This window comes from Alligator mississippiensis, chromosome 7 (assembly GCF_030867095.1).
Source record: "Alligator mississippiensis isolate rAllMis1 chromosome 7, rAllMis1, whole genome shotgun sequence".
Lineage (NCBI taxonomy): Eukaryota > Metazoa > Chordata > Crocodylia > Alligatoridae > Alligator > Alligator mississippiensis.
In genome coordinates, this window is record NC_081830.1 from 4,871,323 (window position 1) to 4,885,274 (window position 13,952).

Below are 13,952 nucleotides of genomic sequence, written 5' to 3' on the forward strand. Positions count from 1 at the left end.
ATTAGTCTGTTTTCTTTTTTTATTTGATTGTATTATTTTGTTCTTTTGTTGTTGTTATGTTCCCTCTTTGTCCTCAGGAGCTTGGCAATTCCATTCAATATACTACGGGGATAACAAATGACATTTCATAGATTCATAGATGTTAGGGTCGGAAGGGACCTCAACAGATCATCAAGTCCGACCCCCTGCATAGGCAGGAAAGAGTGCTGGGGTCAAATGACCCCAGCCAGATGCTTATCCAGCTGAATCTTAAGTCCCCCAAGGTAGGGGGGAGCACCACCTCCCTTGGAAGCCCATTCCAAATTTTGGCCACCCTTACTGTGAAGAAGTTTTTTCCTGATGTCTAGCCTAAATCTGCTCTCTGCCAGTTTATGACCATTGTTCCTTGTTACCCCAAGAGGCGCCCTGGTGAACAGAGCATCTCCAATCCCTTGCTGCATCCCCCTAATGAATTTGTAGGCAGCCACAAGATCACCTCTCAGCCTTCTCTTGCAGAGGCTGAAGAGGTCCAGGTCCCTCAGTCTCTCCTCATAGGGCTTGTCCTGTAAGCCCCTAATCATACTTGTGATCCTCCTCTGGACCCTCTCGAGTCTATCAACATTCTTCTTGAAGTACAGATCCCAAAACTGAATGCAGTACTCCAACTACGGTCTGGCCAATGCTGCATAGAGGGGAAGTATCACCTCCTCGGATCTATCTGTCATGCATCTGCTGATACATGATAAAGTGCAGTTAGCTTTGCTGATGATTTTGTCACACTGACGACTCATGTTCATCTTGGAGTCCACTAGGACTCTGAGATCCCTTTCCACTTCTGTGCTGCTGAGAGAGTCACTTCCCAGCCAGTAGATGTGCTGGATATTTGTGCACCCTAGGTGCAGTACTCTGCACTTGTCCTTGTTGTACTGCAAACAATAGCATAATAATATTTCGTGGACTGTGAAAGGATTGAATGAAGCCAGCAAAAGCATGAAAGTGCTCAGACATTTAAAATCTACGGACGGTCAGATTGCTTTGTTACAAGAAATGCATTTAAAACCTGAAGATGATGATAAGTAAAAAAAAAAACCCTAATGTCTGTATTTCACTCTTGATGTCTATATTTCACTCTTTCACTCTAGGTCTGTATTTCACTCTTCGCTTAAGTCTCGAAGCAAAGGCACAGATATATTAATTCAAAACCAGATTAATTTAATTAATTAACAAATGGATTGATCCTGAGGGGATGTCTGTACTAATAAAAGGTATGTTTAACAATAGAGAATTAATTATAGGCAGTACTATAATCTTAGTGGTTGAGATGCTACATTTTCTTCATACATTACCAATATGCTAGCAACAAAGTCCTACATATGAATCATTTTATATGGTGATTGGAACTATGTTTGGATACAGTGCTTGATAAATCACTTAATGTTAATAGTCTATCAGAAAATGAAAACAAGCCCTCTTGTTTATTAGAGGGTGTAAGATTGGTTGATGTATGGAGGCTTCGCCACCCAAAGGTGAGAGACAACACCTATTTTTTACCAGTTCATTTATCACACACCAGGCTTGATTATTTTCTCACATCCCAGTCTCTGGTTACTGCTTGTTTAGCTGTGGAAATATACAACATCTCAATTTCTGACTATAATCCTATTAAAGTAGAAATTGGGTTAAATCATTGTATTAAGAAAAAATGGAAGTTGGAAGCCTAATACTTCATTGCTCAATGTTCACATGCTTTATTGACAAAAACAAGCATTTGGTGTCATCTGCTGTGAACCAAAGGAAGTAGCTTCCTAGTCAGGGATTTGCACACAAATAATCAAGATCTGGATTAAATGAACAGCCTACAATTTAGGTTGAGACTTTGCCTTTCACATAGAGCATTTACTGGTGGCCATATCCATTTTGCAAGGAGAACATGGAATGGGTAAAACTTCAAGCTGACAGGGCATATCAGAGCTTCAATACAGAGGACCTTATCTCACCATTTAATTTTTATTGCAGTCATATCCTGTGGAAGCCTTTCAGAACACTATCAAAACCCATGGCAGCTTTGTTGGCGAAGTCATATTATGCTCATTCGCTCTTGCCACAGGTTTAACAAATCTGGTTTAACAAGTGCTGTGACCCTGAGCCCGGGGCTGACCCCCAAAACCTGCTTCCAGCCCAGTGCTGCTCTGCTTTGGCTCTAAATGCTGTTGTCCAAACTGTGCCAGAGTTTATTGTGGCATGTTAATTGCACATGTAGAAGTGCCTTTTGTGTGTTACGGACAAAATTATAACCTATAAGTCATTGTTCCCATTTGAAACAGTAACAGTTATTTATGACAAGTCCTACAGTAGCAGCCTTTGCATGCAAATATAAATAAACTCATCAGATTTCCATGGAACTCATCATTCAGTCCTACTTAATATACAGATATGTGGCCAACCATAAGTAATAAACACTGTAATTCATGCTAAAGGTTTTAAATCCTAGAACCTAATTAACCACAGGTGATCTTCAGTTCCTCCTTGACTTGCTGATTCTGAAGGGTGTATATAAAATAGTGCAATGAGAATCACAACAGTGTGGACAAAAGCCACTGCCTTGCTGAAGTTTTTTGCAGCATGCTCTGGTGTTTGGACGTAAGTGGACATGCAGATACCATAGAAAAGCATAGGGGATCCTTCGGGTTTTGAAAAGCTCTATCATGCAATACCTGAGATCTGGGATCTGGACGTTTGGACCTGGTCAAGTTTATGTTAGATATTAGGAACAAATTACTATTGATGAGAAAACTGAAACAAAAAACACTGGGACATGGAAAATTCTCCATCAGTTCAAGACTTTATTTGTTCCTCAGCTACAGTCTTTATCTTAAACAATAACTACAAAAATAATGTAGGATTAAGTGGCTATCATTAAAATATTAGAGGTCTGGAGTCTGTGATATTAGTCATGTCGGAGTAAACTAGTGAAGCGGCCACACTAGGTTTTATAATCTATGGATCTAGGGGTGAATCTACACGTGTAATTAAGGCAATGAAATAAACTGTGGAGTTTCTTGCTCTGGAATGTATTGCTCCTGGGCATGCTGTTTGAACTTGCACCCAGGAGCCATAAACTCTGGAGTTTATTGCTGTTTGCTCATGCACCCAGGATTACAGCATACTGAGCCAGGTCAGAGCAACCCTGGCTGGCAGAGGATCCCAGGGGTCAGTCTGCCAACCCAGGGCTGCTCCCTCTGGTTCAACATGTCATGGAGGCCTGGGTTGGGGAATACAATCCCAGAAGGCAGCCCCAAAATGAAGCACCCTCATGCTCCAGGAAGATAAGGCAGCATTGACATGTGCTGCTGCAGAGTATTTACTCCACAGCAAGCAGGATAGTACTTGTAATCACAAGTACCATACTGCTACACAGTAAATTAATTAACTCCAGCCTAATAGGGGCACACATGTGAATGCCAAGATATTTACTTTAAAGCTATTTAGTCTACTGCACAGTAAACATCTCATGTAGATGCACCCTTTTTCCTATCTGGGAAACCCAATGTATTAAACAAATTGTGTGTAACATATACAATGTTAGTGAGCATCAAAAATAATATGACCCACAATGCTTCTGCCATAAGTATCAATATCATCCATGAAGGGAATAAAATAGACTGTCTTTCACAGCAGAGAACTACTAAGTTCCACATATCTACAGAAGAAACAGGTTAACTAAATAGTTATGTCCTTTCTTTATGTACTGTATTAAGCATATAGTAATGTACTACTTGCAGGAGAAATACTAATGGGAGAAAATTAAAACTTGACCAAAAAAAAATAAAAGTAATGTTCCATGTCAAAGGCCTTCTGTCTTTGTAAGGAATCTCTACATTTTCAAATTCTAGAGATCTTAGAAGAGAGCCTGGCATGAAAGTCCCTTAAAGCCTCCTTGACTTGCTTGTTTCGGAGACTGTAGATGAAGGGGTTGAAGAGCGGTATCACCACAGTGTTGAGAACGGCCACTGCCTTGTCAAAACTTGTCCAAACACTCTGGGCTGGCCTCACATAGGTGAAAAAGCAGCTGCCGTACAAGATGGTAACAACCATAAGGTGAGCAGAACAGGTGGAGAAGGCTTTTTTCCTCCCTGTGGTCGAGGGGATGCGCATAACAGTCCAGATGATGTATGTGTAACAGGTGATGCTGACTGTTAACGTTCCCAGCAAGATCATTAAGGCTGATCCCAGGATATATAGTTGTAAAATCTGTGTATCAGAGCAGGAGAGCTGGAAGAGTGGGTTGATGTCACAGAGGAAATGGTTTATGATATTGGGCCCACAGAAGACTAACTGGGAAGACATAATAGTGGCAGGAAACATTAACAAGAAACTAAGTAGCCAGGAACCCAGAACCAATTGAAAACAGACACTAATGTTCATAATGGTCTCATATCGCAAAGGGATACAAACAGCCACATACCGATCCAAAGACATCACAGCAAGAAGGAAAAACTCAGTGGTGCCCGTGAAAAAATAGAAAAACAACTGAATGAAACAGCTAGAGAAAGAAATGGCTTTCTTGCTCACCAGAAGGTTAACAAGCATCTTGGGGATGAAGGCAAGGGTGAAAAATATTTCCAAGAAGGAATAATTCCGGAGAAAGAAGTACATAGGCGTGTGGAGACAATGGTCCAGCAGGGTGATGGTGATGATGATGATGTTCCCCATAACAGTCAAGAGATAGACAATTAAGAGCAGGAAAAAGAAGAAGATCTCCAGCTGTGGGTCACTGGTGAAACTTGAGAAAATGAACTCAGTCACCCTTGTCTGGTTCTCCATGTACGGTTCATCTTGCAACAAATAACAGAATATGAAAACAATTAACAGAAGAACAACACAAGAGCAAAATTCATAAACTTGGCAGCCATCAAAAGGAGACTTAGCAGATGAAAAGGGATAGCGGTAGCAATCTAATGAGCATGCACACATGAGAAGGAATATGTGCAAAAAAGACATGCATTTCAAAAGATGCGTTACTCCATAAACACAAACTCCATAATAACAAGTGCTCGCACACTACTTTGTAACCCCTTGACCAGAGGATGGCTTGCCATGGCATGTTTTCTTCATGGGTATTATAGCATTTACCAAGTATGAGCTGTGCCCCCAAAATGTCCTGCACCACTAAATCTCCTCCTTTTCCCATTTCTCATTATTTTCTGCACAACTCCACTGTATCCAGGACAGTGTCCCCTTTTATTTATCAGCATTTGTAATAAGTAAAAATGTTGAGAAGATTTCCCTGTGACTTACTTAACTATATTTAAAAAAAAACCAGTAGAGTGTAAAGCTGAAGGATGTATCATATTGTTTGGATAATCAGAGATCCAGGCAGACAAAATAGTGATGATTCGCATTCCCTCTTTCCAACTCCAACCATCCCTGACCTTGAGGCTCTCTTCTCCATCTCTACACCCTATTCCTATATGAGACACCATAGCCCACTAAGCTAAAGGAGTACTTTGAGTGATGAATGGTCAGGAGAAATCGGCAAGGAACATAAATGGCACGCTTCTGTCCCCAGTGTTACCTGACATAATCAACGGAAACCTAAATGATAACGGAAACATTTTGCTAGTTAAGTTGGCAGAAGATGCAAATGCCAGTGACTAGTAACATTCAGGTGACTATATGTACGTAACTTATGCCATCAAAGCTACACCCACATTTGAGCGAAAATGTGCGAGTACACTTGACTAGAGGATCTTGTGAGCACCCTTCCAGCCCTACTCTCCTATAATCCTATTTTGCAAAATGGGTTTTTACCACTATAGCAGTGGTATATTACCTCTGAAGTTGAAAGTAATATTTTTCTCACCTGAACACCTAAGACCACTTAAGAAGCTACAAAACATTTGCCATGTCCCCTTTTCATGCCTCCTAAAAATAGCCTTTTGTAGCCACTCAGAGGCATCATGCAACAGCTTCTGCTCTTCACATTAAGCATTCGTTTCTCATATTTACCTTGTGTATCCACAGTCTGCTGGATTCACCTTCCTGTCTTTGTCTTATGTGAAGATCAGATGTCCAAGAAAGGGCAGGACCTTCTTATTCTTACGTACCTGTGTGCAGACACCACCTTTCCCAGTACCTGTTTCATCTCTTCATCTGTCTTATAAAATAACCAGGAAAAAAAAAAAGACAAATAAAAAGGCTATCCACACAAGCCTTCATCCCCTGAAATGCCCATCGTAGAAATCTTTCACACAATGGGACAATGAGTACTTGAGAAAGATTATAAGATCCTCACCACTGAACACCAGCATGTCTACAGCTATAGAAGGGGACTGCAGCACTCTCATCCATCATCGTGTCCAATGAAAGGGGAACGACTCAAAGCAACGATCTGTTCTGGACAGTCCCCGTGTCCCATCTTTCTAAAGTCCCTCTTATTATATCTGTGCCATGGTAACTTGTCTGCTTTTGCCTGTGCTGACACCCTTGGGGGACCAATTAACTGGAAGCTCCCATGCACAGAGACCAGTTTGGTTCAGTACAAAGGAAAGTTTACTGAAAACACAGGTCTTCATTAAACTTTTCTCTCTTAGGAAACATCACTTGGAAAATAACGAACTCTGGCATTTGCAGTCTGACTCCCTCCCTCTCTCTCTTTTTTTTATGAGACAGACACAGAAGAAAAGAGTCTAAAACCGAGAAACGCAATGGCCATATTTGACGGAGTGGTCTTCGAATTAAGGTCGTAAGTTGGCCATGTTAAGCTCAAGTGAAGCAGGAAGCAGGGTAGAGTCGCCCCGTATTGCCTAACTAAAATCAGAGCATGGTAGCAAAATCTTTCATGAGGATGGTCTCATATGACAGCATCTGAGAAAGTGAGCTCTGGCTTATGAAATATATGCTACACCTAAGCCACGACATGAAATCTATGCTACGGGAGATGCCTACTGCATTATAGCTCTTTAGTAGGGCTGTGCGAAACACCATCATTTGGTTTCAGCGTCCATTTTGCCATTTCAAAGGGACAGTGTTTCCTTTCATCATTTCATTTGGAAGCACTGTCTCATTTTGTTTCATCGAAATTGTTTTGCTGTTTTGACTCGTTTTGACGTTTCACCCCAAGGCTCTAGTGGGGAATCATGACAATGCCTAAAATGTTATCCTGATTGCTTCCTGATTTGGAAGCAAATTGCAGGGACGATAGTCCCTTTTGAGGGAATGAAGTCTGCCAAGTTTCAAGGAGATAGGTGGAGAAGTTTCCTGGAAACTACACCTCAAAGTCTTGAAAGAAAAATTTGCCGGCAGCAGAAGGCTCCTGGCATCCAGCATGCAGAACCAGGGGCTCGCGCCCAAGGGCGGCTGCCGGGCTGTGCCAGACTCCTCCTGGGCCTGCGGGCACCTGGATCTGGGATAACACAGAACTGCAATGAGCAACTGTGACTCTTACGGTGGTGAGGATGCCATGCACAAAGATAAAAAGACCATCTAATGTCTGTGCAAAAACTATGCTGTGATCCTGACAGCAATATCTTAGCTCATTAGGAATCAAAGGAAGAAGCTTATTGGTCAGGGATTTATACAACAATCTAGTTCTGGATTAAATGAACAGCCTTGAATTCAGGCTGAGACTGCCTTTGACATAAAGCATTTGCTGGTGACCACATCTATTCTGTAAAAAAAAAACAGGAAATGGGTAAAAATCTAAGTTTGACAGGAGATACCAGAAATTCAGTACAGATGGCGTTATCTCACCTTTTATTGCACAGCCATATCCTGTAAAAGCCTTTCAGAGCACTATCAGAGCCTCCGACAGCTTCATTGTGAAAGCCATATTACGCTCACTTAACCTTGCCTCTGGTGTAGCATGTCGTTTCTAATAACATTCAAAGCAAAAATATTGTGGTAAAGCAGAAGTTAGGTATCTTTGGATGCATCAACACGTTCGCTTTACTGTGGAGTTGACTAATTAGCTCCACAGTAAAGCCTCACTGACCACATGTGCACCCGTATTATGGTGCAGTAAATTAATTAACTCTGCCACATGATTGTACTATCCAGAAAAAAGTACTTCTCTATGGCAGAGTAATTTAATTCATTTCAACACACGTGTAGATGGTGACCAGGTCTGCTTGCGGCATGAGGGTGCAACAGGGTGGGACTGCCTACTAGCTAGTCCCACACTGTATCACTCTCGGGTCTCTACCAGCCCCTCCACCACCCTCTGCTGTGACCCTGAGCCCTGGCATGACCCCCCCAAGCCTGCTGCCAGTCTAGGGCTGCTCTGCCCCAGCTTTAAGTGCTGCAGTCCAAACTGTGCTAGAGTTTATTACTCTCTGCTAATTGCACATGCAGGCGCACTCTTTGTGTGTTACAGACAATGTTGTAACTTCTAAGTCATTGTTCCCATTTGAAGAAGTAACATTTATTTTATTAAAATTAGTATAGTAGAAGCCATTCCATGCACATATAATAACTAAACTTCTCAGATTTCTATGGAACTAAAAACCCAATCCTACTTAAAATACACATATGTGGTCAAACCAAAATAATGAACATTGCATGCCCAGCCAGAGGTTTCAAATTCTAGAATATAAGGGACCACAGACATGTTTCAGTGCCTTTTATAGACTGGCTGATTCTGAAGTGTGTATGAAAGGGGGGAACAACAGAATCACAAGTGTGTTGAGTAAAGCCATCTACTTGTTGAAGTCTGTTAGAGCATGTTGTGCTGGGTTGATACAAGTGAACATGCAAACACTACAGAAAATCATAGAATCATAGAAAATTGGGGTTGGAAGGGACCTCAGGAGATCATCGAGTCCAACCCGCTGCTCAAGTAAGGACCACAGCCAACCAAACCATCCAAGGCTTTGTCTAGCCAGGGATCCTGCTCATCCTTAGAAAAGTGAAGACAATCCATGGAACACCCCTGTGATAGTGAAGAGCTCTATCATCCAAGAGGTGGGAGTTGGGATCTGGAAGCCAGGAGCTGGACAAGTTCATGTTAGATATAAGAAACAAATTACCGTTGGCGAGAAAATAGAAACAAACAACACAGGGGAATGGCAAATTCTCCATTCATTCCAGACTTTATTTGCTCCTCAGCTATCATCTTTTTCTTAAACAATGGCTGCAAAAATGATGTGGAATTAGATGCCACCGCACTGAAGCACCCTCATGCCCCAGGAAGTTGGGGCAGTGTCTACACATGTGCTGCTGAACAATTATTACTCCACAGCAGGGAGGACAGTATTTGTATTTCCAAGTACTATGCTGCTACAGAGTAAATTAGTTTTCTCCAGCCTAATAGGGGCACACATGTAGATGCTGAGACATTTACTACATAGATGTTTAGTCTACTGTGCAGTAAAAATCTCATGTATCTGTATCCTTTATCCTACTGGGAAACTTAGTGTATAAAACAGATTATGGGTTCAATACCAAGAAATCACAAAAACAATGTTAGCATGCATAAAGAAAAATATGACCCACTACGCCTCTGCCATAAGTACCAATGCAATCCTTGAGGGAAATAAAATAGACTGTCTTTCATGGCTTAGAGCATCTCAGTTCCACTTATCTAATGAAGAAACAGGTTAAATGAATAGTAACTTCCCCTCTTTAATATTGAGCATACCGTAATGTGCCACTTGCAGCAAAAATAACAATGGGCGAAATTTAAAGCTTGACTAAAAAAAAATATAATTTCCCATGGCAATCGCCTTCTGACACCTTTTAATTCTTATAATGAATCTCTACATTATCAAAGTCTAAAGTTCTTAGAAGAGAGCCTGGCATGAGAGTCCCTTAAAGCCTCCTTGACTTGCTTGTTTCGGAGACTGTAGATGAAGGGGTTGAAGAGCGGTATCACCACAGTGTTGAGAACGGCCACTGCCTTGTCCAAATCTGTCAAGGTACTCTGGGCTGGCCTCACATAGGTGAAAATGCAGCTGCCGTACAAGATGGTAACAACCATAAGGTGAGCAGAACAGGTGGAGAAGGCTTTTTTCCTCCCTGTGGTCGAGGGGATGCGCATAACAGTCCGGATGATGTATCCGTAACAGATGATGCTGACTGCTAGTGTTCCCAGCAAACTAATAATGGCTGATCCCAGGACAAATAGTTGCAAGAATTGTGTATCAGAGCAGGAGAGCTGGAGGAGTGGGTTGAAATCACAGAAGAAATGGTTTATGATATTGGGTCCACAGAAGACTAACTGGGAAGTCATAATGGTGGCTGGGAACGATAACAAGAAACTAAGCAGCCAGGAGCCCAGAACCAACTGCCAACAGACACTGGTGTTCATAATGGTTGCATAGCGTAAGGGGTTACAAACAGCCACATACCGATCCAAAGACATCACAGCAAGGAGGAAAAACTCAGTGGTGCCCGGGAAGAAAAAGAAAAATGCCTGAATGAAACAGCTAGGGAAAGATATGGTTTTCTTCATGACTAGGAGGTTGATGAGCATCTTGGGGATGAAGTCAAGGGTAAAAACTATATCCGAGAAGGAATAATTCCGGAGAAAGAAGTACATAGGCGTGTGGAGACGATGGTCCAGGAGGGTGATGGTGATGATGATGATGTTTCCCATCAGGGTCAAGAGGTACACAAGTAAGAGTAGGAAAAAGAAGAAGATCTCCAGCTGTGGGTCACTGGTGAAACTTGAGAAAATGAACTCAGTCACCCTTGTCTGGTTCTCCATGTACGGTTCATCTTGCAACAAATAACAGAATATGAAAACAATTAACAGAAGAGCAACAGAAGAGCAAAATTCGTAAACTTGGCAGCCATCAAAAGGAGCCTTAGCAGAAGAAGGGGGATAGCGGTGGCAATCTAATGAGCATGTACACATGAGAGGGAATATGTGCAAATCAGACATGCATTTCAAAAGACGCATTACTCCATAAACACAAACTCCATAATAACAAGTGCTCACACTTAGCTTTGTAGTCCCTTGATCAGAAGATGTCTTGCCATGGTCTTCACAGATATTATAGCATTTACCAAGTATGACCTCTGCCCCCAAAACGTACTTATGTCATTATTTTCTGCACAACTCCACTGTATCCAGGACAGTGCCCCCTTTTATTTATCTGCCTTTGTAACAAATAAAAATGTTTAGAAGATTTCCCTGTGACTTACTTAAATATATTTAAAAAACAGTGCAGTGTAAAGCTGAAGGATTTATAATGTTGTTGGGATACTCAGAGATCCCGGCAGCCAAAATAGTGTTTATTCTCATTCCCTCTTTCCGACCCCAACCACCCCTGACCTTGAGTCTCTCTTCTCCATCTCTGCACCCTATTCCTATATGAGACACCATAGCCCACTAATCTAAGGGAGTACTTTAAGTGATGAATGGTCAGGAGAAATCGGCAAGGATCATAAATGGCACGGTTCTGTCCCCAGTGTTACCTCACATAATCAACAGAAAACTAAACGATAACGGAAACATTTTGCTAGTTAAGTTGGCAGAAGATGCAAATGCCAGTGACTAGTAAGTTATGAAAAGAAATAAATCCCTGATACAGGATAGTATGAACCAGATGATTAAATGTCTGTTATCCACATTCAGGGGACTATATGTACGTAACTTATGCCATCAAAGCTGCACTCACATATGAGAGAAAATGTGCGAGTACACTGGACTAGAGGATCTTGTGAGCACCCTTCCAGCCCTACTATCCTATCATCCTATTTTGCAAAATGGGTTTTTACCACTATAGCAGTGGTATATTACCTCTGAAGTTGAGAGTAATATTCTTCTGGCCTGAACACCTAAGACCACTTAAGAAGCTACAAAGCTTTTGCCATGTCCCCTTTTCATGCCTCCTAAAAATAGCCTTTTGTAGCCACTCACAGGCATCATGCAACAGCTCCTGCTCATCACATTAAGCATTCGTTTCTCATATTTACCTTGTGTATCCACAAGCTGCTGGATTCACCTTCCTGTCTTTGTCTTATGTGAAGATCAGATGTCTAAGAAAGGGCAGGACCTTCTTATTCTTACGTACCTGTGTGCAGACACCACCTTACCCAGTACCTGTTACATCTCTTCAGCTGTCTTATAAAATAAACAGGAAAAAAAGCAGACAAATAAAGAGGCTATCCACACAAGCCTTCATCCCCTTAAATGCCCATCTTAGAAATCTTTCACACAATGGGACAATGAGTACTTGAGAAAGATTATAAGATAATCACCACTGAACACCAGCATGTCTACAGCTATAGAAGGGGATTGCAGCACTCTCATCCATCATTGTGTCAATGGAAAGGGGAATGACTCAAAGCAACAATCTGTTCTGGACATTCCCCTTGTCCCATCTTTCTAAAGTCCCTCTTGTTATATTTGTGCCATGGTAACTTGCCTGCTTTTGCCTGTGCTGACACCCTTGGGGGACCAATTAACTGGAAACTCCCACACACAGAGACCAGTTTGGTTCAGTATGAAGGAAAGTTTCCTGAAATCACAGGTCTTCGTTAAACTTTTCTCTCTTAGGAAACATCACTTGGAAAACAACGAACTCTGGCATTTGCAGTCTGACTCCCTCCCTCTCTCTCTTTTTTATGAGACAGATACAGAAGAAAAGATTCTAAAATCTAGAAACGCAATAGCCATATTTGACGGAGAGGCCTTTGAATTTAGGATGTAAGTTGGCCATGTTAGGCTGAAGCGATTCATAGATGTTAGGGTTGGAAGGGACCTCAACAGATCATCGAGTCCGACCCCCTGCATAAGCAGGAAAGAGTGCTGGGTCTAGATGACCCCAGCTAGATGCATATCCAACCTCCTCTTGAAGACCCCCAGGGTAGGGGAGAGCACCACCTCCCTTGGGAGCCCGTTCCAGACCTTGGCCACTCGAACTGTGAAGAAGTTCTTCCTAATGTCCAGTCTAAATCTGCTCTCTGCTAGCTTGTGGCCATTGCTTCTTGTAACCCCCGGGGGCGCCTTGGTGAATAAATACTCACCAATTCCCTTTTGTGCCCCTGTGATTAATTTATAGGCAGCCACAAGGTCGCCTCTCAACCTTCTCTTGCGGAGGCTGAAAAGGTCCAGTTTCTCTAGTCTCTCCTCGTAGGGCTTGGTTTGCGAGCCCTTAACCATACGAGTGGCCCTTCTCTGGACCCTCTCCAGGTTATCCACATCCCTCTTGAAGTGCAGCGCCCAGAATTGCACGCAGTACTCCAACTGCGGTCTGACCAGCGCCCGATAGAGGGGAAGTATCACCTCCCTGGACCTATTCGTCATGCATCTGCTGATGCACGATAATGTGCCATTGGCTTTTGTGATGGCTTCGTCACACTGCTGGCTCATGTTCATCTTGGAGTCCACTAGGACTCCAAGATCCCTTTCCACCTCTGTGCCACCCAGCAGGTCATTCCCTAGGCTGTAGGTGTGCTGGACATTTTTCCTCCCTAGGTGCAGCACTTTGCATTTCTCCTTGTTGAATTGCATTCTGTTGTTTTCTGCCCATTTGTCCAACCTGTCCAGGTCTGCTTGCAGCTGTTCCCTGCCCTCCGGCATGTCCACTTCTCCCCATAGCTTTGTGTCATCCGCAAACTTGGACAGAGTACACTTCACTCCTTCATCCAAGTCGCTGATGAAAACATTAAAGAGTATCGGTCCAAGGACCGAGCCCTGCGGGACCCCACTGCCCACACCCTTCCAGGTCGAAACCGACCCATCCACCATGACTCTCTGGGTGTGACCCTCTAGTCAATTCGCCACCCACCGGACCGTGTAGTCATCCACGTCACAGCCTCTTAACTTGTTCACCAGTATGGGGTGGGATACTGTATTGAAGGCCTTCCTGAAGTCTAAGTATACAACATCCACCCCGCCTCCTGCGTCCAGTCATTTTGTAACCTGGTCATAAAAAGAGACTAGATTGGTCAGGCATGATCTGCCTGCCACGAACCCGTGCTGGTTTCCCCTCAGCATAATTTGTCCTGCTGGGCTCTCACAAATG

At 42.7% G+C, this 13,952-nt stretch overlaps 2 protein-coding genes across 2 annotated transcripts; both read right to left on the minus strand.

Annotated features, from left to right (window-relative positions):
- Positions 1–3,861: 3,861 nt before the first annotated feature.
- On the minus strand, positions 3,862–4,803 carry LOC102565742 (olfactory receptor 6C74-like). Its single transcript, XM_006266748.1, has one exon. It carries the CDS (start codon positions 4,801–4,803, stop codon positions 3,862–3,864), a length of 942 nt encoding a protein of 313 aa, XP_006266810.1.
- A 4,939-nt stretch (positions 4,804–9,742) lies between these two features.
- Positions 9,743–10,684, minus strand: LOC102557955 (olfactory receptor 6C74-like). Its single transcript, XM_006271509.3, has one exon. It carries the CDS (start codon positions 10,682–10,684, stop codon positions 9,743–9,745), a length of 942 nt encoding a protein of 313 aa, XP_006271571.3.
- Positions 10,685–13,952: the final 3,268 nt, after the last annotated feature.

Coding starts and splice junctions, on each gene's coding strand:
- LOC102565742 (XM_006266748.1), bottom strand. CDS start 4,803: ATGGAGAACCAGACAAGGGTGACTGAGTTCATTTTCTCAAGTTTCACC.
- LOC102557955 (XM_006271509.3), bottom strand. CDS start 10,684: ATGGAGAACCAGACAAGGGTGACTGAGTTCATTTTCTCAAGTTTCACC.